Source organism: Chaetodon trifascialis, chromosome 24 (assembly GCF_039877785.1).
Source record: "Chaetodon trifascialis isolate fChaTrf1 chromosome 24, fChaTrf1.hap1, whole genome shotgun sequence".
In the NCBI taxonomy this organism is placed as follows: domain Eukaryota; kingdom Metazoa; phylum Chordata; class Actinopteri; order Chaetodontiformes; family Chaetodontidae; genus Chaetodon; species Chaetodon trifascialis.
This window is the reverse complement of record NC_092079.1, coordinates 3,429,656-3,451,769: the sequence shown is the minus strand read 5'-3', so window position 1 is coordinate 3,451,769 and position 22,114 is coordinate 3,429,656. Positions and strand designations below refer to the sequence as shown.

At 44.9% G+C, this 22,114-nt stretch overlaps 1 protein-coding gene across 5 annotated transcripts in view; it reads left to right on the top strand.

Annotated features, from left to right (window-relative positions):
• The window catches only part of LOC139352009 (interleukin-1 receptor accessory protein-like 1), a 228,129-nt gene extending 206,498 nt beyond the window's left edge, over positions 1-21,631 (top strand). For 2 of the 5 annotated variants that reach the window (XM_070994009.1, XM_070994004.1), the window contains 5 exons: positions 3,180-3,325; positions 6,740-6,886; positions 13,452-13,622; positions 16,437-16,481; positions 19,041-21,631. In XM_070994009.1, coding sequence (XP_070850110.1) covers positions 3,180-3,325; positions 6,740-6,886; positions 13,452-13,622; positions 16,437-16,481; positions 19,041-19,768 — 1,237 coding nt within the window. In that variant the 3' untranslated portion in view covers positions 19,769-21,631. The remainder of the gene's footprint in view (positions 1-3,179; positions 3,326-6,739; positions 6,887-13,451; positions 13,623-16,436; positions 16,482-19,040) is intronic. The other 3 variants (XM_070994005.1, XM_070994008.1, XM_070994007.1) reach the window with 3 other exon arrangements.
• The last annotated feature ends 483 nt before the right edge of the window (positions 21,632-22,114 follow it).

Genomic DNA, 22,114 nt, shown 5'->3' with positions numbered 1-22,114 from the left:
TCAGCAAGAATTAGATGAGTTTTCATATTCAGATGCCCCGCGGCAGGCAGCAGACGAATGCCCAAGTGGCACTCGTACCTTTTCGCGCTATTAGTCCCATGCATCATTAAACAGGGCTTTGAAACAGCTGCAATTTTTGTAATCTGAAAAAGATTATCTGCTCATATATCACTCCTGCTCTTGCACAGCAACCCAGCGGGAAAGATTCAGCTGTGTTAAACGTCATTGCTTTCATGTTGTGCTTCTTTTGTCATGTGGGTTTCTTACAAAAGCAAGCTAGTAGGACTGGGTCTGTCTAGCATTAGCTGATTCTGGGGCATAGTGGGCTACGGCTGGGACCTTCAAAAAGGCAGCATTCCTTTTATGTCCTTCTGAGTCATTATTCATGATTTATTTTTTTCAACTACTATTGGGCTTCAGGGCATTCAATCGATCGCAACTGGACTTTGTCAGTTTGTCAACTACTATTGATTAATTACTTTTCCCAAATAACATACCCACACTTAAGCCTCATCTGAGCATGCTAACATGCTAAGCTAACATAGTTAATATTAATCATCAGCCGGATGGCGTTAATGTCTAACGTCCTCACAGAGCAATTTGAGCCAGACAGGAAGTCATATACAGGCACAGTGTAGAGAATCCGGTCCTGTTTTATGTTCTGGATGTTGAGTATTACCTGTTTTCTTGGAGGCAAACAGCAAACTATGTAGTCTTTGATCTGCACCTCTACAGTCTCCACATTAAGAGTTTAGTTCCGTTTACTTCTGCTTTGTTCTGCGCAGAAGCCTTACCGTTTGAGCTTCAACACTGAAACAAATTCACCATCGGGTCAGCCTAATCAAAATTTACTGGTTGTCTGACAGAAGCCACGCTGTCTGATTTTGAAGCTGAAGAAGGCTTTAGCTTTGACCACAGACTCTTTAATGGTACCCAGGCTCTTGTAAGGAAAAGTTTTTTTGAAAAGTACTGAGTTTGTTCAAAAGTGTTGAAGAGATACTCTTGACATTTTGAAGGTTTGGGTGCCATCTCCTCCTGATGGCTTGTTAGCACTGTCAGCGTATTTCATTGAAGCCAGTTAGCTACAGCTTGATGCTGTTCTTCCTGCATATTTAAATGAGGAAGTCACTGATAATGAACCAGCTAAATCCATTTTTGCTAATGAACACATTGTCCTGCCAAGTATCCAGTGAAGGAAAATAAGCAGCAAGTGCCCGCCCAGTCCAGTCACTGTGATCAGATAGTCAAATGTGTCTTTTGCATGTGTTGTTGTCATATAAGTTTCGATTTCTTGAAAATGGTTGAATACCATGAAACAAAAACCTCAAAGCTGTTTTTTTTCCCTCTCACTCACCCTCATGGCAAAATGTTGTGTGATAGGTCGGTGCTGTAGTGCATCATGACAGTTACCCTATTATCCCTGTACCAACATGTCACAACCAATAGACATCAAGAGCCTCAGTGAGTCAACAAAGGAGTATTTTTCATGGGGTAAATCTGTCATGACTCATATGATGCTGGCGTCTTGTCAGTCACAGGCTGTCACCTCCTACCTTTGTAATGTACTTTTGTTGAACTGATGAGCTAAAAAGTTACCTCTGAAAAGTCAAAGCTGCCACAGATGTCAGCAGATCGTAGAGCTTGAACTAAGGATCTGTCTGATGTAGTTATCTGCATATTCATGATCGGAGAAAGGAATGGCGTAAAGGCGTAATGTGCAAAGTAGTTTTACCCAGAACATGTCAGCATCAGTGTCTCAGAATTGCACTTCACCCAGATGATCCCAGGGTCATGATTTATGGATTTTTGGATGCATACTGCAGACATAACATAAATTTCCTTGGGGCAAACTCTTTTTTTTTTTGTCAGAAAAACCGATATTTTATTTGAGCCAATGCTCTCTACTTATGACTTTTTCGACTGCCTGTAGTCTAAAGTTATTGTTTTCAGTAGTTTTTATTTATTTATTTATTCAGGTATTTCTTGGTACGGATTCAGAAAATTTGATCTGACATTGTTATATGGAACGCGGCATACCAAAAGATTGGGGCTACAAAATTGACTAATGTTCTCTGATGCTCGGAGTGTGATCGTTCACGTCTACGTGTGTTTTTTTCTCATCCCAATCAGACTTCTTAAACGAAAATAGTCAGAAGGTACTTTGATGTACACCTCACAGTCAGTAATGACAAGGTTGGACTGTTTCAACAACTGACGTCATGTCTGTGTTCAGCTGTTACCGAATGCTTGTTTGTATGTCAGTATTGTTTGACCAACGAAGAGTCAGAAACTTCTAAGGGCTTCGAGCAGACAGTGATGCAGCAGTTGCAGATGCACCATTGCTGATTAATTTATGGCCCCTGTCCAACATCAGACACTTCATGTTCGACATGTTTGGCTCAAACAGTAAATCCTCCTTTCATCAACACCATGTATTTCCAGTGTTTTCTGATCTGTCTGCATCCAAATCAAACCACAAAAAGGAGATTATTTTAACTTCAGTGGGGGGGTTGCTCCAAAGGTCTACCTTGCTTTGTAACACCACTTTCTTCATGCATTTCCTATTTTATCTCAGAGCTGCCTCACATTGAAACAGGCGCAAGCATTTATCACTTCCAAACATCCGACTTCCACTTAGCTCTACCGAGGTCTTTAGAGCATACTGGCCTCTTTTTTTGCTCATTGTTTTGGTTTTATGACCTGCTCTGATGCTCTGAAAACGCTACCTGCCCAGCAGCGAGCTGCAGACGTACAAAGTTGGAGACTAGCAAGTGAAGAAAGTGGAACACGTAGCAGCTAAAGAGCAAGAAAGTTCCCTTAGAAATCGGTTGGAGGGACCAGAAAGAGAGGGAATATAGACTTGGATTCAGCAGACGGAAACACGCGATAATGTTGGATGATTGGATGATAACATGGCTGCTGTGTCTGCTGTGTCTCAACACATGTTAAATGCAAAGGGTTTTGCTTGTTCTACTAGTTTTAATCTCCATTGATTGGTTTTTGGCCACTTGGGTTCAGCACAACAAGCTGTAAACAAAATATACTTGAAGGTGTTAGCTGCTAAATGCGCCATTATGTTCACTAGTCAGCCATTGGGGTTTTGGCCTTTCACTGAAAATAGATCAACTGCCACGAGCATGCACGCATCCCTGTTTCTGTGCTCTCTGCCACCCCTGCAGGACAATCCGGGAGCACCTGGGGGAGCAGGAAATCTCCGTCTCCCTGACCATCGACTCTCTGGAGGAGAGTGACCTGGGCAACTACTCCTGCTTCGTGGAGAACGGCAACGGGCGGCGACAGGCCAACATCCAGCTCACCAAAAAAGGTGAGGCGAGCACACGAACAAGCGCCGGGATTCATTTGTTAGATGAAAAAAAAACAGTTGTTTAAAGCATATACAGTATTTTACCATGAATCCAACTGATGGATATAGAAGCCTTGATATTTAATAATGGCATGTTACAGCTTTGGAGGTGAAAAACACCATTTAATACTGCAGGCCTTCACTCTGACAACAGAGTGAATCTCTCGCAGCAATTTATGTAGTACAAAGAAGAACAACTAGTGGGATTGTGGGAATTGACCAGTTGTTTCTTGCCTCGGGGAGGGGAAAAAAAATGGGACAGTATTGTAGATAGTGCAGAAAGTCTATTCATCCACCTCAGCCCGAGGAAGTATTAGTTTGCAGAGGGAAAAAAAGCACTTTCGGAGAGAGAGAGGCAGCCTTTGGTGTTATGATGCAGGCAAGCTGTCATAGTTGTGTTGTCATCGCTTTTGGAGACATTACATAGACTTGCATTCACATCTTCTTTAGTTTAATGACTGACATGCGTTTTGTTCTCATAAGGAAGGCGAGTCCTCACAGTGTGACGCAAAGCGAGTAATACACGTCCACACACACACGAATCCCCCTCAGACGTTTTCTCATCACTCATCGTTGGCTACTGTTGCCTTTCCCTCTCCACCACCACTTTTTATTCAAGGAAACATTTTAGAGGTTCTCCTCTGATTTCGCCTCACTGAGGGTGACTGTTTGAAAGTTGATTTTGTGATGATTTCAAATAGAGATGCACACTTTCCAGTGCGGTTATATAAGTGAGATTTTTTATGTTTTCGTGAGGCTGGGGGGAGAGGAGCAGGCGGGGGGCGGGGAGGGTCTCTGCATCCTTAAAGTTGTCAGTGTTGAATACATTTACATAGTAAGATATTTTTCCTCACTTTTAAGCTCGCGGCTTTGGATCCAGCTTTGATGGCAGCCCAGTTCCCCTCAATTTGCTATATTAAAGGGGTTTATGCCGCACAGTCGAATCTCAGAATAAACCAGAGAAGATTAGCCTGGTCCTCGCAGGATTGCGGGTCTCCGAGAAATCAACCAGTTCCCATGTTTTTTATTTGCTGCATCCGTGGTGTGGTGTGCGGCACAAGGCCAGTCAGTGTTTACACTGCCTTTCAAAGTGCGTCAAAGTCTTCCTCGCTTGTGAAAACAAGCACATGACACTTCAAATGAATTCGGTTGTCTCAGCGCAGCGTCAATCAGAATATGTCTTCGCTCTTATGTAAAGTTAGCACGTTCTTATTTCCGCTTCTCGTATTGAAGAAGTTACGGTTCTCCAAGTGACCAACTTCTTTTCAGCAGCAACGTATCCAAAGATTTTTTTTTTCCTCTCATAACAGCAGCAGCAACATCAGTCTGGAGACAGCTGCTTGTACAGTACAGACAAGATTTTTGATTTGTGAACATGGGAAGCCGCAAGAAAACTCAGCCTCCACAATTCTCACTGCTGTTCTCCTGTTTTATTTGACCATCCGTGCCCTGCTCTGCCTTTTCCTCGTCTGTCTTTTCATTTCCGTCCTTAGACAAAAGAGAGAGAGAGAGATACAGAAATAGAGGGAGAGAAAGGGGCGATGAATCGCCAGATGCCATGTGGCTCCATCAAATCCAGCCTTCTAGTCTTCAGAAGCTAATTTGTCTTAATCCGTCCCACCGCAGCGCCGCTACAATATGGATGCCAGGCAGAGAAGAATTGGCCTCCTCCACCGTAATTTCTGCTGCTTGAGGAGCAGCTGGCTCGTTACACTGTCCAGATATCTGAGGAGAGGCGCAGTGTTCACTGGGGCAAGAGGGCAGAGCAGAGGTGGACGGGACGTTGAAGTGGAAGGGAGGGAGTTACTCGGAAGCAGCTTCTGGCAGGGCTCGTTAGCCGCAGCACCTCTCTCGGAAAAGTAAACTAATTCTGGACGATTCCCAGGAAGTGAGAGAGGAGGCGGTGGTCAGGGGCCCGATGGTTAAACCTGTGTTCATTCTGCCCTGAGTTTGTTTGCTCTTTTGTTTTGGTACATGCCCGACCGTCCGTCCATAGGTTTGGCTGAAGGTCGTTGCCCAGACAGGCGTGATGAAGCGGCGCGGGCCACGCTCGTTAGCTCTACAGAACATCATCTTTCATCATGGGAGCTGTCAGCCCGATGGCCACTGCAACGGAATGGGCATCGCGCACTCCGACGAGGTTAAATGTGCATCGGTGATGGATGGTGATGCGCACGAGTCCTCTCCGTCCACGTTTATGTGTGTGCGTGCGGCATTGCAGCGATTCCAGCCTTTTACTGTCGTCCATTAGTCAGCCAATGAAGGCTGACCACCCAGATTTTGCGAGGCGTAGCCAAGAGGAAATGTTGAACTGCATAAGATGGAGTGACATCCGACAGAAAATGCCGGTAAAAAAAAAGAAGAAGACAAAAAAAGCCTTGAAGAAGAGACAAGATCATGAAAAGACAAAGCAAACGACTTGGTTCTCAAAGAAAGTTAGGCTACTCGACCATGGAGGCATAATGGTTGAGTCTATTGTCCTGCAGTGTAAAATATCACCTTTCATCCTCCTCAATAACGCCACTAGTCTGGCCTCTACTTAATAGTTTTGTCTTGTGGTGTTTTAAGAGAGGCCCACAAGTAACACAATTTAGAATAATCTGTGGCGTAAAACTGAAATATCAACAGCGAAGTCCTGCAGTCCCTCAAATTTGGCTCCCACTGATGGTTCTTATGAGTTCATGCCAGGCGACAATGATGACGGATGGTGGGGGAGAGTGGACCGTTTCGATCTGTCGACGAACAGTCCGTTCGGCTAACAGCCGGGATCTTTTCCTCGCCTTGTGCCTCTCTGCAGCCGCACACACGTAACTGATCTTCATAAATGTGGCAGTTTGATGAAAAGATTGAGAGGAAAACTGAAAAAATTCAACTATGCTCTGAATGGATACAGCCACAGCGGTGGTCAGACGTATGTAAGCCCATACAGCAGTGCAACTTTTCATGTCCATATTGACCGCATCGTGCATTATTTCACATGCTTTGAAGTTCTGGGGTCATATTTTGCTCACGGTGTAATCTGGCGTTCGGACTCCTGTGGATGCATGTCAATTTTAATGCACATAAGAGCTTACATATAATATAGAGAGATAGATTGTGACGTGTAATCTCTTTTACATTTTGTAGATTCTAAGAAGAGAATAAATGTAATCCAACAGCATCAGATGTCTGCTGTGAGACCAGAAATAGCCATAAAAGTGATAAATGTGACATGACAAAAGGGTCATCTTTCACAAATTCATTCAACCAAATATTGAAATCCCAGCCCATAATACACCCTTTTTCATACTGAGTGCTTTATCTGACTGACAGGTTCCCTGGCACCACTTTAACCATTCCTTGTTTGTCTCCCTCTCACTGCGTTTGCCACATTAGCAGAGCTGATGTACACGGTGGAGCTGGCTGGAGGTCTGGGAGCCATCCTGTTGCTGTTGATCTGTCTGGTGACGCTGTACAAGTGCTACAGGATCGAGCTCATGCTCTTCTACAGGAACCATTTTGGCAGCGAGGATATAGATGGAGGTAAGATGAGATAAGGGTGAAAGACGTCATTTACTTTTCACCGTCGCAATCTTCCAAAATCTGTGATACCACGGCGTTTGCTGTTTAGTGGATGATTTCTAAAGTGCCTTCCACTGCTGTGAAAGCATCCTTTCTGTCCTCTGTAGGAATCAAATTCCAAACCTGTGCAGTATCAGTGCTGCTCTGCATGCATATTTATTTTTACTCAGAAAACACCTGGGCTATTTTTCATACCGTAAAGCTGCACGTGGCACTATTTTTATGTAAATACGCACCTGTTTTATCAGTCGCAGCGATGCAGAAAGAGCCTCCCGTCGTTCCTCGCTCAGAAATTCTGTTGTCAATTTCAGGGAATCTTCTCAACCCGGTTGAAGAGCTAAATCAAAACATTTTATGCAAAATATTCCATAAACTGTCTCCTAAACGGCTGCAACAGGCTCGCCGTTCTTTGACGCGCGTCCTTTTCTTGTCACATTTGCATCCTCGTGAAAGCTAATCACAAGCCAGCCTCGCAAACTGCTCGTGCTGGGTGCTGTTTCCTGACATCACAATGCACGACTTTTAGGTAATGAAGCTCAGCTCTTCAAACAGTTCCCTCTCGCTGCGTTCCATAGCCCCCAACAGGCAAGTTTGCCAAGTTTAGCTTTAAAAGAAAAATGCAGCCTTGATCAGTAAACCACTGTGAATACAGCAGTTGCTGGTGATGTGCTTTGTACTTCAGGCTACATTTGGTTGCTGTGCATTTTTCTTCGTCTTTTTCTAGCGGATAACCAGCAAAAACACAGGCAAACAAAATAACATGCATGCATTCTACTTAACAAGCTGCCATATTTGCTGCAGAGCGTATGTCACATATGTCTGATACATACATACAAAGTGTCGATCGCCAGATATCTGCAAACTGGCATTTGAGCCAATATGAAGCACATCGGGCGCAAAATGCAAGATCCTAAATCAGGCAATGCAGAGTTTAAGTGCTTTTCTCTGAGGTGTTTATATTATTTCATCCCGCCTGTGTATTTCCAGAGCAGCAACAATGGAGTTTAATAGCTGCAAACCATCACGCTTTGCTGTCAGCGCCTCTGAGTCAAGCAGCAATGGCTTCAATCATACTCAGGGAAATCCATTAGAGAGAGACATTTTCCAGACAATAGCCTCAAAAGACCTACAAATTTGAAGACCACTGTCAGTATAGTTAGCCCACAATGCTGTCATTAGCAGCCACTCACAGAACACACGCTAACCCCGTTCTGCTACACCGCAATAGAGTTGGGGCTGAAAAAGGAGAAGACCCTTGCACGAATGCCTCTGCTCCGCTCGTTGCACCCGAACGAGCTGCCAGTTTTTGTTTACGGACGAGGAGGAAGGAAGTCCTATTTGAGCACAATATTCCAACCCTGGAAAGCTTTCACGCCAACAGTTATTTTGCTCTCTATTGTAAAGAGTAAACAGCAGAATCATAAGCAGACAGCAGTCGAAGTTTTGCTGAATCCAGTAACTTTTTTTTTTTTTTTTTTTTTTTTACTTTCTCAACTTTTCTCAACAAAATTGTGGCAAAAACATGAAGTTCAGAGGGGCCGGGGTGGGATTCTGAACATGTATGTATGTGTGTCTACCTTTGCACCCAGTACAAGAGTGAAAGGACAATATACTCTGCTGAACAATTTCTGTAAAGCGAATCAAAATGCGGTCCCTGTGCCAGATGAAAACATTAACTCTGAGGCCCCATAAGCAGTAGCAAAAAAAAAAAGAAAACAGCTCTGATTGGGTCTGGTGGATGAGTCTTGGTTTGAGAATGCATCAAACTGAGACAAGGAGCAAGTTTTAATTTGATTCCCCCATAATGAGTCTCTAAAGTAGCAGCGCAGCAGTGAATTCAGGGGGAATGAGATTAGTTCAGAGGGGCTGAGGGACTGTACGTAGCGGAAAGAGAGAGACGGCAAGAGAGTTATGAGCGTTAAAAGGTAAAAAGTCTTCTGTTCCCTGCTCCTCTCCTCGTACACTTCCAGCTCTGCTTAACTGCGATGGCAGCTACATCAGACATTTCACTGAAAGTCATTACCTCTGGCTGTGCTGGGCTTCGGGCCCCCGGAAAGCGGAGCTTTGCCGTAATGGATGGCCCAGAGGCAGTTGCGTTGAAAAAGGGAAGAAAAAAACGTCGGGCCTTGAACTTAATGCCAAACAGCAATTGTCTCCTTTAATTGTGCCACCCGAGTGAGTGCTTGAAGAGAGAAACAGATTTTCAATTTGTTCTCCAGTATAAGGGGATCAGGTTCAATAAGACACAGCACGCTGCCTCTGCAGCTCTCAGGAGACCCCTGATGCTTTCCTCCACGGCGCGGTCGATTAGATCACTTCGCCACCACCGCCGGCAGGTGCACGCGCTCCCACCTGCGCCTCACACGTCATCTGACTTCCAGTGACGGCGCGCTGCAGGTGAACGTGCGGGAGCCAAACTGGAAATGGTTGCCAGTTGAGCGGAGGCTAAACGGTCGCTCAGCATTGGCAGGAGGTGGTTAACCAGGATCCCATCTCTATGGCAACCGCTGCACTGACAGGGAAAAGTAGCTGCATGTAAGATATAGTTGCAGACACACACATTTTTCATTAATAAAGCCCTTAAGCCAGTGTCTCGGATGCACCGAGATTTTTCACCCCCCCCAACATAAATCTGCACAGACTGCCAAAAAGCGCTTCTGTTTCATTGTGGCCACTCGAACAACTAATTGAAGGCCTGCCTCCCTCTTCTGCCAGATGTAAAACTGTAAGCTTTACTTAACAAAAGGAGGGACTGTCAGCCATTTGTCAGCGGCGCAATTTAGTTAAAGACCGCTCAGTTGTCACATTGTGTGGGTGTCAGTGGAATCAATAATAGGCTTCATGATGACAACAGCCGAGCGAGCTTGTCAAGGCGGCGGGAACTCATCGACGCTGGGCCATAAATACAAATGTCGGCGCGGCGTGGAATCACGATGCTCCGTCCGTCTGCGTTCTGTATCGTTTAGTCATGCCGAGCATTAATAGTTTCTCGGTCTGGCAACTGTAATGCAGCCCGTTGCATCTGCATATTTAAGATGCACCAAGTAGCTTATTTGTAATCAGAAGGTCAAGTGCTTTCTTGTTGCTGCAAAGTGATTTTGTCAGATTTAATAAAAGACAGAATGCACAGTTTACACTAAATGGCCGCTGTGAGGGTGAAACGTCGATCATCACGGATAAGCATGCAGACACACCATATCTTCAGGTAATGAAAATACCTGGCATTGAATTGAGTCAAATCCATCGATTGATCTTTAAGCATTTATCAAGCGTAAATGCCAAGCATTTATTGCTTCAAATGTGGGGATTTGCTGCTTTTCTCTGTTTAATATTACTCTAAACTGAACGCCTTTGGGTTTTGGACTGTTTCTTAAATGACCTTAGTAATTTGCTTCTCATTACAGAGAACATGTGAGTTTCCTTGAAAGAAAAGCTCCAATTAAACCTGACTAGACATCATTTATTTATTGTCGGAAAACTCGATCTGCTTAATGTCGACTTGCATGCTGGCGTGTAGTCAAATGTGACATTTTATTCAGAAAATACTCTCCGGGAATCAATGCAGATAATCATCAGTCGCAGCCCTGTATGCGCTCAGCTGGCAGTTTAGCTAAAACTAATGCAACGCAATTCAACAGCACGACCTCGCCGTGTTCAATTTTTTGTTTAAACTATTAATTGTAGGTATATATGGTCATTTTGTTGGCTGCGGTTGGATTGTGCTGCGCTGAAAGAGGTTTCTAAGATTCAGTGTACCTCATTTATTTCAATGAGAGCCGAGCAGATGGCGCTTATTTTAGCTACGTGCACCGAACGAACCGACAGGTGAGCGTGTGTGAGAAAATGCTTAAATACAACGAACGCAGAGCACAGAAAATCTGACTGTGTCATAACAGGACTCTACTGTCTGATGCAAGGCCACATTCCTCTGACTAAATTCAATTATGGAAAAGAAAAAAAAAAAAGCTAGCGCTCAGCTGCTCATTAGCAGTCCACCCCATGTGCTGCTGTAGCCTCAGAGTTAAGTATGTGTGTTACCTGTAATCTACTCTCCATTAAATGCAATGGAGCCCAGAGATATCTCAGAGATTACGCCTCCAACTCTCATGGCGCTCTCCACCACAAGTTCAAGAGTTCACAATCTAACTGTGGACTCTCTATGCACGTGCATATATTAACCCACACCCCCACCCCCCCATCCAGTGAAGCCACTCCCTTTGCAGTCAGCGTGTGGGACGGAAGAGCTCCGAATGTAGTTTCAGAGGTGCGTTGCGCCCTCGGGTTCACCTCACCGGTCCCCTGTAAGGAGTGACTCCTCGAGATGCAAAAGGGGTCATTCCGCCTTCGAGATCCACCCACTGCCTCTCTCTCCTCTCTCTTGTCTCACCACAGACGAGTGAATCACCTCCAATGAAATAGCCCTTGATCTGCCCACGCAGCCTTCATTTAAAAGCTCCCAGAGAAAAACAGAGAGGGAGATTTATGTCGCCACGAAGAAGAATATACTGTAAGCCCTCAGAGTTAGTTATACTAAGTGAGGTTACGTTTCAATTATTTTCACATGTCCCTGATGTTTTAAAATGAATTGCGCGTTCAAAAAATGAATTAGATTAATTACATGGTGTCACGTAAGAGTGGCGAGCACTTGCCAAATACCAAGATTACCCACCGGGAAGTGAGTGAATCTTGTTGACAGTCTCACAGCCCCGACAGAGACAGGGGTGTAAAACGGAGAGGATATTAAAGGCTTCAAAAACGAGATACTGTACTGAGAACTGATCCCAAAATCCCTCTTCTTGAATCCCGTCTGCTCTTTTCTTTTTCTGACCTGACTCTCATCCTCGACGCTCCTCTTCTCCGGCGCCTTGACGGGTTAAACGTCACCTCGCGGCTCTTGCACCGCAGGTGGCCGCTATAAAGCGAAGGGAGCAGAGCCCTAATGAAGACGAGGACCCGCAGACCCAAACCCTGCTCGTGTCTCTGCTGAGTCTACCTCAAAGGCCGCGTTCACAGTACAGCTCAGAGTGTTCCAATTCAGATGTTTTCCTCCCTCTGTGGTTCAGATATCAGGGTTTTAGTGAATAAAGAAGCGCGTAGAATCTGATATTTTGGTTTTTTGATGAATATGACCCCAAAATATGACACACTTTGCGTCTGATTTTTGGCTGAGTAACTGCAGTCACGACTGGCAGATCAGCGCGGTTGTGATTTCAAAGGGCCAGGTTGGCAAAATTACCCAAAAAAGCAAACAAACATACTTCATCCGTCAAACCTTGTGGTGTACGGCTTGCAGATAGTTTCCATTTGATGCACAGAGAATTTGAAACATCCCCTTCCAGAACGTTTACCTCCACCCAAATCCAAATGAGGTGAACTGATTTTTATTTGAGCCTCTCAAAGCATTGAAATGTTGCATTGGAAAGCTTTATCGGGGCTGTTTCCTCGGTAAAAAGTCGTTCCGGTTAAAAGTAGAGGCGGATGTCTCAATCAACCTCTTTCACACTTAAACTGGCAAAAAAAACAGAAAAATTATTGAGTTTACCCACAGAGCGTCTGTGTTGAAATGTAGCTGCAGTGTCTAAAAAAAAGAGCCTCAAAGTCCAGCTCGAGGGCCAAATCACTCTAATTGATGAAGTAGTTGGGTCATTCAGTCAGGCTCGAGCGCAACATTGGAGCTGATCCGTTGCCGCAGCAGCCAGAAGCTTTTATCTCCTTCCCGTTGTAGTAGTCGGAGGCTCTGGGATATCGCGCCAGCACGTCCTCCATTTCCACCCTCCTGACTCATTGTCCAGAAGTGCTCCGGCTTGAGAAGAAACATTAAAGTCCATCCCTCACTTCTCACTTTCCGTCTGCGCTCAGCCCTCTCGAATCAGTCATCAATCGGAGCTTTCACATGGGTGATGGAGCCGTGCCGCGCATTCGGCCGAGCAGGCAGCGTTGGGCATTTAGCTCAGGCTGGAGTCTAATTTGTTTTGCTCGCAGTGGGCAAAGTAGCTATCAAGGTAATATTCGTCAGCGGGGACGGAGCTGTAATGAAAAGCACTCAGATGGGCAGAGGTGCCCAGAGGTCAGCGTAATGGAGGCGTCCTGTCTCAATGAACTCTCCCAGTGAATGAATAGCTCTCTGGGCTACGGTATGAAAATAGATTGTGAGCATCTGGGGTACAGCAGCGCATAGCTTTGCTGACCAAAGCAGGAAACATTATGTCCAAATCATAAAACACATACGCATTTAATTGAAGCGGAGTGGTTTTGGGAGCTTTGGACTGCCCATACATGAAGTGATGCAAGTATTCAAGGGAACAGACTTTCATTTATTCGGTTCAGACCGAGGCTTTATTTTCTCTCTCTGCACCTGCTTGATAGCAGGGGTTGTAAAACTAAATGGATAGGTTTGAAGGATGTTAGGACCATTAAGACTATGCTTGCAAACCTCGCTGGCGTTCCTGCTAGATAACAGCAGTTATGATATTTCAAACATCTCCATATCTGCCCCACCCCCCACCCCCTCCACCTCTGCCTGCAGATAACAAGGACTACGACGCTTACCTGTCCTACACCAAAGTGGACCCGGACCAGTGGAGCCAGGAGACCCGAGAGGAGGAACGTTTTGCCCTGGAGATCCTCCCCGACGTGCTGGAGAAGCATTATGGGTATAAACTCTTCATTCCAGACAGGGACTTGATCCCCACAGGAAGTAAGCTCTCTCTCTCTCACGGCGATGTCAAGTTGTGTCGAATGTTTTGTCTCTTGGTGTTGCTCGTGTTGTCAGTGCATCGGTGACGTGCCTTGTTTGTGGTTTTCTGTGATGCATTTGTGTCGTGGCGCAAAATAGACCTGTAAGACCATCATCGTTTTAATCCGACCATTGTGAAATGAGCTTTTTCTAACCACCGGCTGAAGTGACTTGGATCAGTTTGACGAAAGGTGGCATTTAGGGGTTCTTCAGTTTACATTTCTGTGGTCAAGAATAGGTCACAAAAGCGTCATCACTTTGCATGATTTCTTTCATTTCAGCAGTTAATTGAGCGCAACTGCTGATCACGGTCTCCACTGATCTCGACCTGCTTGTTAGCATTATTTCTAAAGGGGGAAATCTTGGCACATGGCAACAGACATCACGTGACCGTGAGAAAAACATGCCAAGACAATGCACATCTTTAAAGCGTTGCAGTCCTAAAAGCAGTGATTCCCAACCAGAGGTGCTTTTATGCCAGAGGTACTTCTACGCAACTCTAAATTTTTTGCACGTGTTGGGTAACAGCAAGCAACACAAACAAAGCCAAAACAGTATCGGCACAACGCTTTCTTGTTCCCTCTCTTCTCGAATTCTGCATGGACTTTCGTTTCGACCGCAAAGGTGAAGCCTGGGAACGAGACAGCGCCGTGCGGCTACTCGTTTCACTCGGCTGATACTTCCGCACGCGCCGGGGGGTATGTGGAAAGATTGCGGAGTAACCGATTCCAAAAATATATCCACATATCGAGTCAGCCGTAAAACTTGAACACCGCGGGTTGTGACTGAGTGTGCGTGAAAATAGGTAGCTTGTGATAATGGAAAAGCAGTTAAGACAGTAAGCCATAAGTGACGGAGAAATGGTTAGCAAAAAGAGTGGAAGGACTAGATAAGTCCTGAAGTCAGCATTCACTTTCATATAATTAATGGAGTTAAATAACAACCAGTTCAAATGAGCACACGCGGAACATGTGTGGTGTTGGGCTACGACGTAAGTTAATCTCGTTGGGCTGTAGGGGTACATCTGACCAAAAAGGTTGGGAACCACTGCTGGAAGTCTCCAAACAATGGTTCCGCTTGCAACAAAGCATCCATCCATATGGCTACTCAAGGAACCTCAGGTCATAATAAGAATATTTCTGGGTCTTCTCAAGTATCCCAACTTTCTTGCCTCTGAAGAACCCCTGAAGTTTAATTCGGCTTTGTTTTAACGCCTCCTCCCTGCAGTAGTGCGCATGCTGTGCAGGGAGGCCGTATATCAAGAAGAAGCTGAAGAGCGACCGATCACATGTAACAATGCCTCATGAATTGGACGCTGAAAAAGAAATATTGCAAACTCATCTATTCCAATCACCTGATTAAAGAAGTCTCAGTCATACCTGACCAATAGTAACTTTTTATGGATTTGCTTGAGAGTTTACAAGCAAAGGAAAGTAACTAAAGTACATTTATTCAAGTGTTGCACCAGCAGGAACATTGTACTTTTCTTAACTCCACATTTTTTCATATCAAGCGTTTGATCACCGTATAAAACATGGCACATTTTTCTGGATTAAACTCCCCAGAAGCACGTGAAGTCAAATTATGACTCACCTCCGCACTTTCACAGAAAGGAGGCAGCTACTCTTTAGCAGCTGCTTGGTCCCTGCAGCGGTGAATAAGGAATAATATAACATTGTACTTTAAAAAATACTCAGCTGGAAGACATCTGGACTTCTTAATTGGTTCTTTATGCGCTCAAGTTACTGTGCATTATATGGTGCTGTACGAAGCCAGCAGGAGGCATAATTGCCCATTTTACATATGCGGGGTAATTGGTATAAAGGGCGAATGCCATTATTACAATCCATGTTCCTGATCCAGCTCCATACAAACTGTACTTCTGCATGCTGCTGTGTAATGATGTCAGTTCTACAATCCAAAAAAAAAAAGCTCTTTACGCATGGATATTAATGCATGTTTTGCCACAGTATATTTCTAATGGAGCGTCTCACCTGCCCCATGCTTATCTTTGATTAACCCATCACACAGATGAGTTTGATAATATCATTATGTTATTAGACTCGATTTGAATATATGCATCTGCCCGTCTTCCCGCACACACCGCCATTACTAATTTTGTTCCTCTTCAGTGGCATCGTGCCAAGGTTATAAACTGACTCCCTTGCTGTGATTATGTGCTCGATGCGGGGGGACTGTTGTAATATGGGAAAAATGGCATAAAAATGCAAGGATTAAGAGGAATCTAAAGTGCGTCTGTCACTATTCCAGCTCGCTGGCTTATTGTGTCTACGCATAAACATTTAGTTCCCATTGGGAACGTATTAGCATCTCAACAGTCGATACAATAAAGCATAATCCACGGCTATAGATAAAAAAGAGTTTGGCCATTTGGGGTTTCAGCGTGTCTCGATGATCCATCTCCTATGTGTTATTCCACAGTGTGATAGATTATTTTTAACATCTCACCACGCCGATAGATTTCTCATATATCTAGTGAAGATTTACCATGTATTTTTTGAATACGTAGCAGCAACCTGGCTGAACTCCTGCCACCAAAGTAAAAGGCTTCTCCTTGTCTTTTTTATGCTACATGTCCCATATTAAACTGGAATAAACTGGTCAGGGCGATTACCGTCTTGCAATCGCCAGTGTGGAACGCCAGTTGGAGAAACACAGTTTATGCCAGAGCCATGTCCCCACATTGACAAAACTGTTTTGTTTTTTTAATGCCAAACCTTTGATCATACTTTGAATGCCAATATCTATGTTTAGGTTTCACCAATGATCATTTCCAGGATGACACAAGACTACTTAGAGGTACTTTTTTCCCCAGATTTTGAACTCTCGTACCGACACACACACACACACACACACACACACACACACTCTGATATTGACTCCAAAATCAGTAAAGTAGAACGTCATTTTGGTAACACTTTATAGGGTTAAGGGTATGTAAGGGTTTCTGAGTTGTCACTAATGGCTTTATTGCTGGTTGATGAGGTTATGGTCTGGGGTTGCCATGTTGTGGAAAAATCTGTCGCTTGGCTGCCATTTATGAAGCCATTATTTACAACTCGTAAAGCCTTGATAAAAGAAATTACTAGATGTTTTACCATAATTTGTTCCTTTTTTCACCGTATTAAGTTTGGGAAATTTGATGCAAGGGCTTTACTGAATCAGAACTATTCAAACAGATTGTCAGATTGTTTCGTAGCGTCTCACAATCGCCAGCGTAGCCACGCACGGTCCCTACTTTACAGGTCAAAAAATCACACGAAGACCCAATCGGGATGACAGAGGCGTGAGTCGTGACTGAAAGGCGGAGACGGTGTGAATTTCCTGAGGATCTCGGAGGCTGCTGTGCGGCGGCTCAGGAGAGTTGTGAGCGTGAAATGTCACAACAAGAAAGGCAGATCTTCCTCTGCTGCGTCGCTTTGTTGGAACGAGGCTCAATTTGAGCAGATTCCTGCCGCGCGGAAGGAGGAAGTCTGGATTTTCCAGCTGATTAATTGGCTCCTCACTGCGGTGGGTTAGTGGTGAAAACCAGAGATGAAATATGGAAGAACGACAGGCAGAAATGACACAAAGGCCATTGTAGTTGCCGAGCATAGGAAATGAACTGTAAATGCAACTTTACAATCCAAATGACTTCTCAGATGATACAGTGCTGAATGTCTGCATAATGCTGGGTGTTAATTCTGCTTCGCTAACAAGGCCTTCATGTTTTCAGTAGGAAGCTGAAATTTCTGGCATCCAACAAGTCTCGATTAGCTGTCACAATAGGCTCTTCCCTTTTAACACGTTTGAGAGAAACTACCGAGAGCAGGGCAACAGTGATTTTCTGCCTCATATAATTTAGTGTTGATTTTGTTTTTATGTAGACCGGAATCAATTACACATGCAACACTTTGATTGTGAAGCTTGTGAGGTCTCTGAAAGGAGGAATTTAATCCATAAAACTATAAAGTGTTACAAGAGCGTACCCCAACAGGCCAGATTTACTTTCAGTTTAATCAGTTCCAAACATAAAATGAAACTATGACTCATTAGCTAATTATATAGTATCAATCCACCCATTCCCGTTTGTTTAATTCACGATAAGATAAAAGCAAAACCCGTTTTTGCCCAATTGGGTCGGCCTAAGCCGAGCAGGCTCTGCGCCTACAGGGGGGTTTTAGCTCCAGGGACGTATTGTGACGAATGAGGACCAGTTACCAAACAGCCAAGAGATTGAATGGTCACGTTGAAGTAAAACGCGACGTCGAATCCGAATTCACTCTAATCAGGTCTCTGTGGCAGTGAAGCATCAGGCAGAGCGCGACATGACAGATGGAGTTGGTTCTCAGAGATATGGAGAGCAGGACAGAGAGGAGATGTGGCATTTGTTTGCTGAAAGACCTGCACGATATTATTTGCACACTCTTGACTTAAAGAGATGGGGAGGACGGAGAAGAATAGAAATACAATTCTTCACACACACACACACACACACACAGACACACACACACACACACACACACACATGAGGGTCATAAGCTTTGATTGTGAATTGAAGCCCAGTTAATCCTGGCTAGCTGCTGTTGAGGAGCCACTCAGTCTTTGTCTCTGTTAAGAAAGGCTAAAAGCAGGCATTAGCACGCACACACACACACACACACACACACACACACACACACGCACACACAAACACGCGCGCACACACACACTTCCCTCCCCCTCCTGACACTCAGGACAGGCCTGGGGAAAACAGTTAATCACATTCATTATTACACAAGCAGCTGAGCTCCTCATTAGGGACGAGAACACAATACTGTATTTACTGTAAACTCCCGCTTATCTTATCTTCAGGTGTTAAGAATCAGGTTTGGCTTTTGAGGGTTTTCTGCTCATTGTCGTTTTAAAACCGATTGATCCTCTTTGTCTAGAATTCTGTGCAAATACGTTGTTGCATAAAAGGCTTTAGATGTTGAGTTAAGTCAGAGTATGCGATATGTGCTTTATCTTCATTTTACGTGTCAATATCTTGCCAGACTGTAGAATAAATCATCCGATGTTTAATTTAAAGGGCTCCCATCTTTTTTTTTCCATCTAAAATTAATGGGATTTAGTTGTCTGAAACTTTGATAAAAAGGGAGTAGTTTGGTAAGCAGTCACTATGAGGCCAAGAGAGTTCTTTGAAACAGCTGGTGTGAGATGTTTCGTCACATTTCCATCAGCCATTAGCTCCGTACAGTCTTTCATGTACAGTGAAAGCGATCGAGTAAATAAATATTCAAGCAAGTAGAAATAAGTCCGACAGACAGACAGCGTGCTTTCCATGTGTACTGCCATTTATGCCAAGTCATCTATCTATCTATTTGTGTGTGCATTCAGCTTACATCGAGGACGTGGCGCGTTGCGTGGACCAGAGCAAGCGCCTCATCATCGTCATGACGCCCAGCTACGTGGTGCGGAGGGGGTGGAGCATCTTTGAGCTGGAGACGAGGCTGCGCAACATGCTGGTGACCGGCGAGATCAAGGTCATCCTGATCGAGTGCGCCGAGCTACGCGGCATCATGAACTACCAGGAAGTGGAGGCCCTGAAACACACCATCAAAATGCTGACGGTCATCAAGTGGCGCGGGCCATCCAGCAACAAGCTCAACTCCAAGTTCTGGAAGCAGCTGCTCTACGAGATGCCCTTCAAGCGCATGGAGCCCCTGAGCATTTCCCACGAGCAGGTGCTGGACGTGAGCGAGCAGGGCCCCTTCAGCGAGCTCCAGACCGTCTCCGCAATCTCCATGGCGGCAGCCACCTCCACCGCCATGGCGACGGCACACCCGGACTTGCGTTCGACCTTCCACAACTCTTGCCACACCCAGATGAGGCAGAAACACTATTACCGTAGCTATGACTACGACCTGGCGCCCGGCGGCACGCTCCCGCCGCTCTCCTCGCTAGGCAACCAGCACACCTACTGCAACATCCCCATGACACTCATCAACGGACAGCGGCCGCAGTCCAAGTCGCCGCGGCAGCAGAGCCTGGAGGAGGCCCACGGCAACAACGCCATGCTGCCGCTGCTGCCCAGGGAGACCAGTATATCCAGCGTCATCTGGTGACAGAGACGGTGCCGGGAGGGATAGACTTTAGCTCTACGCGATGTCCGTCGCAGGGAGGACGCACCACTGGCACCTCGACCCTGAATGCACCGGCGCCGGACGGACCCGAATGGCACTAAGCTACTTGCTGCTGTTGAATTTGCACCAGGAAACACCAGGGGGGTGGGGAGGGCGGGGAGGGGCGGGGCAGGGAGGGGCGGGGCATCAGACACGCTGGACATGTTGGTGATGGAGGTGGTGGCAGGTTTTTGTTTTGTTTTGTTTTGTTTTGGTCCAGTAAGAGCTTTTATTGAAACTGAACAAGAAAAAAAGAAGCAAGGAGAACTTTTTTGTATGCCTGTACGAACACTCACGTAACACAAGCCAACACCTATGATAATTTACCCAGAAAGTCAAGGAATACAGGGTCCTGTACATACGTTTTTTCTAATTCTTTGTAGCATCAGTGTTTGGGACTTGTTTCTTTTTCTGTTTTAACATCAGTTGGGACTCTTTTTATTTTCTTTTTTCTTTGCTTTTGTTTCAGTTTGTACAAAAGTGAAGCGATGGCCTGTGAGACGTTTCGGATAAACCGTCGTTACCTTTATGTTCATTTGTCGGCTGGTGTAGTTTATAAAGCTTTTGGGTTTTTTCGGGGTGGGGGGGGTGGGGGCGGGGCGGGGTAACAGTCGCAGCCTTCGAGAGACAAGAGCGATTCGGTCGGGATTTCCGGGAGTTGCAGCTCCACCGGCTGCTGTAAGGGTTGAGAATCTGGACTAGAACCAGAATATGCAAAATATGGTGTCCAGAGAGCGAGGGAAAAGAGGGGTTTTCCAAACCGATCATATTCCAGTGCTTTCAGAAAAGTCCAGTGTTGGGAAGGCTACTACTCAAATGTACTCGGTTCCTAGTTACCCTGTTTAAAATGTGACAAGCACTGTAACTATTTTAATGACGTCATTAAAGTAACTTCATATATTTGATTACTTTTTGATTACATTTCTACCAAATATTTTAAACTGGGCAATAACGCTGAAACGCCCTAAAAACAACAGAAACAACAATAGTCAACAGTGATTACGATTAGCAACCGAGAGGCAGTTCAAATTCAAACAGGAGAACCAATCCAAATCAGCGCTCGAGATTTGAGCGCGTACCGCCCAATGAACGGAGCCCGTCTGGACACGGAGGCGGTTCCTCGGAAGCCATCCCGCCCCTGATGGTGTCGCACTCAAATTTGTCCCCGCTTTGCTGAGCCCCGTTGTCTGGAACTACGCCAAAGGAGAGCATTCCTACACGCCGGACAGAAGCAAAGCGACAGGATGAATGTTCTGTTCTTTCACTGGGAAGAACACGTGTGGATGTGAGCCCTTTGTAATCACCAACATTTTGATTGACTCTCATGTAATTGCGTATTTTTCTCAATAACTGTAACAAATTACATTTATTGTGTAATTGAACGCCATAAGGAAGTTACATGTAACTAGTTACTCCCCAACACTGGAAAAATCGTATCTGTGAAGGGGGATATGAAGAATATGGTGCTAGGCTTCATGTCTCTGTTTCTCTCACGTAACATTTACTTTAAAAAAAAAAAAAACAGCCTTGCTCTTTACCTTAACAGATGAATATATCACCGAAAATTAATTATGTGTATTATTTTATGAAAAAAGAAAAGTCTATTTTTGTAAGCGAGGGACGTTTGCTTAGAGAAGTTATACCTATAAAGTTTCTGATATGAGGAATTGGGGAAATATACCTAAAAAAAAAATGTTTTTGTTACGTGGAACTGCACAGCTCACGAAAATCGATAGGTCATTCACTAAATGTCTTACCCTTATATTGCAAGAAAAAACAAAAGTTTTTGTGTTCTCATCATTTCCAGCCCCCCCCCCCCCCCCAAAAAAAGGAGTTTTGACCTTTCAAAGGCACCACGACTGACTGTCCGTTGATTCACAGTTTATTTCACAAGGATGGAGCTACACTATCGATGATGTCAGCACAGACGGAGGAGCCTTGACATCCGGTGTCACCTGAAGCATTTACTGTACCTGGGTTCCTCTGTAGGACCAAACAAGGCTGTCCAGGGCTAAACCATTATCTCTGTTATTCATTTCCTCCTAAATGACAGCTCTGTTATTTCTTTGCCATCCCCCTTCTCAACGGAAATGATTTGTCAGTTGAGATACTCTCTATAAAATAGGGCTTTCGCATCACGGTCGCGAACACTTTGAGTGGGCCCTGGCCGCTCTGGCACTGGGACAGAAGAATATAACCGCCACAGGGACAAAGAGTTTAATTCCAAAATGAGTCTGAAACACCTCAAAACAGTTGCTGACTTCAGGGTGAACTTGAAATGTTCTTAAT